The sequence below is a fragment of the Passer montanus genome, unplaced genomic scaffold (genome assembly GCF_014805655.1).
Source record: "Passer montanus isolate IOZ18808 unplaced genomic scaffold, ASM1480565v1 scaffold1412, whole genome shotgun sequence".
In the NCBI taxonomy this organism is placed as follows: domain Eukaryota; kingdom Metazoa; phylum Chordata; class Aves; order Passeriformes; family Passeridae; genus Passer; species Passer montanus.
The window spans coordinates 1-3817 of record NW_024361076.1 but is presented as its reverse complement, the minus strand read 5'-3'; the positions used below and the strand labels follow the sequence as shown (position 1 = coordinate 3817).

At 55.4% G+C, this 3817-nt stretch overlaps 1 protein-coding gene across 1 annotated transcript; it reads left to right on the top strand.

Moving 5' to 3' along the window:
• Positions 1-1200: 1200 nt before the first annotated feature.
• On the top strand, positions 1201-2028 carry LOC120498148 (CXXC-type zinc finger protein 4; the record flags this gene model as incomplete). The annotated part of the gene is made up of 1 exon (XM_039700540.1): positions 1201-2028. A coding segment is annotated over exon 1 (341 nt), but the record flags the coding sequence as incomplete, so codon positions are not given.
• Between the last annotated feature and the right edge of the window lie 1789 nt (positions 2029-3817).

Below are 3817 nucleotides of genomic sequence, written 5' to 3'. Positions count from 1 at the left end.
ACATCAAAATACCTCAAAATTACAAAAAAAATACATCAAAATACCCCAAAATTACCAAAAAATGACCCCACTGTGGGACCCCCAGACCTTCAGCAGCTGGGGAACCTTCACTGGGGGGGACAAATGGGGCGCAAAATCGAAAAATAACCCAAAAAAATCCACCCTGAAATAATCCGGGAACCCCAAACTCACAAAAATCCTCCCTGAGCCCCCAAATCCCCTCAGATCGCCCCAAAATCTCACCCAGGACGGATCCCGCCACGATCCCGTAGCCCAGAACTTTGCTCAGGAGGATTTTCAGGCACGGAACTGCGGAGGAAGGACAAAAGTGAGGTGAAGTGACCCCAAAATTACCAAAACTTCCACAAAATTCCCTAAATTTTCCTCAAAATTCCTCAAAATTTGGGTCCCCCCACACCCAAAACAAAGATGGCGGCGGCGTCGCCTCACGGCCAAAACAAATATGGCGGCGCTTCCCCTCGCGCCCAAAACCAAAATGGCGGCGCCCCTCACAACTCCCGCCCGTAACCAAAATGGCGGCCGCCCCCACAGCCCTTAAAGGCGCCCCAAAATCCCGCTCCAAACCCCCGGGAAAGCCCCGAAAAGCCCCGGAACCGCTCCCCGCGACCCCTCCGGTACCGTCGAGGAGCTGGAAGCGCAGGAAGAATTGGTCGAAGCAGCGCTCGGGCAGCAGGAACGGGACGAGCCAAGGCCGGAGCGGCTCCATGGCGGCTCCCGCGCTGAGGGGAAAACGGCGGGAAACGCCCCTCGCGCGTCGTGATTGGCTGAGGCGCCAGAAAACCCCGCCCCTCTAGGCCCTCCCTGTAATCGGATTGGTTAGCAAGTAAAATTGTCCTGCCAATCAAGATCTGCGCCGAGTGGCGATTGGTCAGAGGTTTATTGTGCAAGCGATTGGCTGAGTGGGCGTAAAGCTCCGCCCGCCGCAGGCGCGGCGAGCTGTGATTGGTCAGTTCTTTATTAATACTATTAAAGTTTTAAATCCCGGAGAAATCCCCGAAATTCACCCAAAAATTTGTGTCCGGAGCGCTCTGATGCGCCCAAAATCCCACACAAGACCTTCTCTGAAGCCTCAAAAGTAGGTTCTGGTCCACAATTTGCGAGGTCTTGAGCGTTTCGATTTTGGGGGATTCCAGAGGGGTCCAGGCCCCGAATTTGAGGGAAATTTAGAGATTTTGGGGGGGTCCGGGACCCGCTTTTGGCGGGCTCAGCCGGAGTTTGTGGGGTCCCGGAGGGATTCTGGGGATCTCAGCCCCTCCCGAACGGGATTTTGCGGGTCCAACCCCCAAATTTTGGGAATCCGCAACATCCCAAATCCACTTTTTCCTCCTTTCCCTCTGCGCATGCGCAGCACACGCGTCGACACCGCCCCACGCGGCAAAACTTCCGTACGTTTCCTCCGGTACCGCGCAAGCGCAGAACGCAACACGGACGCCGCCATGCTTGCCGTACGTCCTCGCCTTCTTGTTGCGCGTGCGCAAGGCGGGAAGGCGGCTCCGCGCATGCGCACCCCGCCCTTCTTCTTCGCTGCTGCCGCCCAAGATGGCGCCGCCCATGGCGGCCGCCGCCGCCTCCCTCTCCCTCCTCCTCCTCCTCCTCCTCCGCCGCCGCCGCCGCCGCCTCCGCGGCCGCCGCCGCCGCCTCCTCTCTGCACGCCGGCAGGGGCGGCATGCACCACCGGAGCGACTCGCAGCGGCTGGGCAAGCCCGGCTGCCCGCCGGCCGAGCAGCCCGCCCTGCCCATGGCCAACGGCAACTTCCTCTCCACCCTCGCCCCCGAGCACTGCCGGCCGCTGGCCGGCGAGTGCATGAACAAGCTCAAGTGCGGCGCCGCCGAAGCCGAGATCATGAACCTCCCCGACCGCGTCGGCACCTTCTCGGCCATCCCGGCGCTGGGCGGCCTCTCCCTGCCCCCCGGGGTCATCGTCATGACGGCCCTGCACTCCCCCGCCGCGGCCTCGGCCGCCGTCACAGACAGCGCCTTCCAGATCGCCAACCTGGCGGACTGCCCGCATGAGGAGGAGGAGGAGGAGGATGAGGAGGATGAGGATGAGGAAGAGGAGGATGAGGAAGAGGAGGATGAGGAGGATGAGGATGAGGAGGATGAGGATGAGGAAGAGGAGGATGAGGAAGAGGAGGATGAGGAGGATGAAGATGATGAGGATGAGGAGGAGGATGAGGAAGATGAGGATGAGGAGGATGAGGATGATGAGGAGGAAGAGGAGGATGAGGAGGGGCTGGCGATGAAGCTTCACCTGCCCCGCGACCCCCGGAGGAGTTTGGGGGGGTTGTGGGGGGTTGGGAAATCCGGAAGGTTCCAGGCGGGAATTGGGGGTTGGGGGAGGGGCCCGGGGTGGAATTGGGGGGGTTTGGGGGGGGAGGTTCCGGAATCCGGCGGGTTCGGGTCAGGAATTCCCAAATCCAGGGGATCCCGGCCCAAAATTCCAAAATCCGGCGGGTTCTGGTCAGGAATTCCCAAATCCAGGGGATTCCGGCCCGAAATTCCAAAATCCAGGAGATTCCAGCCCAAAATTCCAAATTCCAGGGGATTCCAGCCCGAAATTCCAAAATCCGGCGGATTCTGACCCAAAATCAAAGGTTTTAGGGTCAAAGTTCCAAAATCCGGAGGATTCCGGTCAGGAATTCCGAAATCCAGGAGATTCCAGCCCGAAATTCCGAAATCCAGGAGATTCCAGCATGAAATTCCAGAATCCAGCAGATTCCAGCATGAAATTCCAAAATCTGGTGGATTCCAGTCTGAGATTCCAGAATCCAGGAGATTCCAGTCTGAAGATCCAAAATCCAGTGGATTCTGACCCAAAATCAAAGGTTTTGGGGTCAAAGTTCCAAAATCCAGCGGATTGCGGCCAGAAATTCCGAAATCCAGGAGATTCCAGCCCGAAATTCCAAAATCCAGGGGATTCCGGTGTGAAATTCCAAAATCCGGAGGATTCTGAGCCAAAATCGAAGCTTTTGGGGTCAAAGTTCCAAAATCCAGAGGATTCCAGCCCGAAATTCCAAAATCCGGAGGATTCCAGTGTGAGATTCCAGAATCCAGGAGATTCCGGTTCGAAATTCTGAAATCCAGGAGATTCCAGCCAAAAATTGCAAAATCCAGCGGATTCTGACCCAAAATCGAAGCTTTTGAGATCAAAGTTCCAAAATCCAGAGGATTCCTGTGTGAAATTTCAAAATCCAGGAGATTCTGGTCAGAAATTCCAAAATCTGGGAGATTCCAGTCTGGGATTCCAGAATCCAGGAGATTCCAGCCCGAAATTACAAATATTGACGGATTCCAGCCCGAAATTCCAAAATCCAGAGGATTCCAGTCTGGGATTCCAGAATCCAGGAAATTCCAGCCCAAAATTCCAGAGTCCAGGAGATTCCAGTCTGAAGATCCAAAATCCAGCGGATTCTGACCCAAAATCGAAGGTTTTGGGGTCAAAGTTCCAAAATCTGGAGGATTGCGGCCTGAAATTCCCGAATCCAGGAGATTCCAGCCCAAAATTCCAGAATCCAGGAGATTCCAGCCCAAAGTTCTAAAATCCAGAGGATTCCAGTCTGAGATTCCAAAATCCAGGAGATTCCAGTCTGAAGATCCAAAATCCAGCGGATTCTGACCCAAAATCGAAGCTTTTGGGGTCAAAGTTCCAAAATCCAGAGGATTCCAGCCCGAAATTCCAAAATCCGGAGGATTCCAGTGTGAGATTCCAGAATCCAGGAGATTCCGGTTCGAAATTCTGAAATCCAGGGGATTCCAGCCAAAAATTACAAAATCCAGCGGATTCCGACCCAAAATC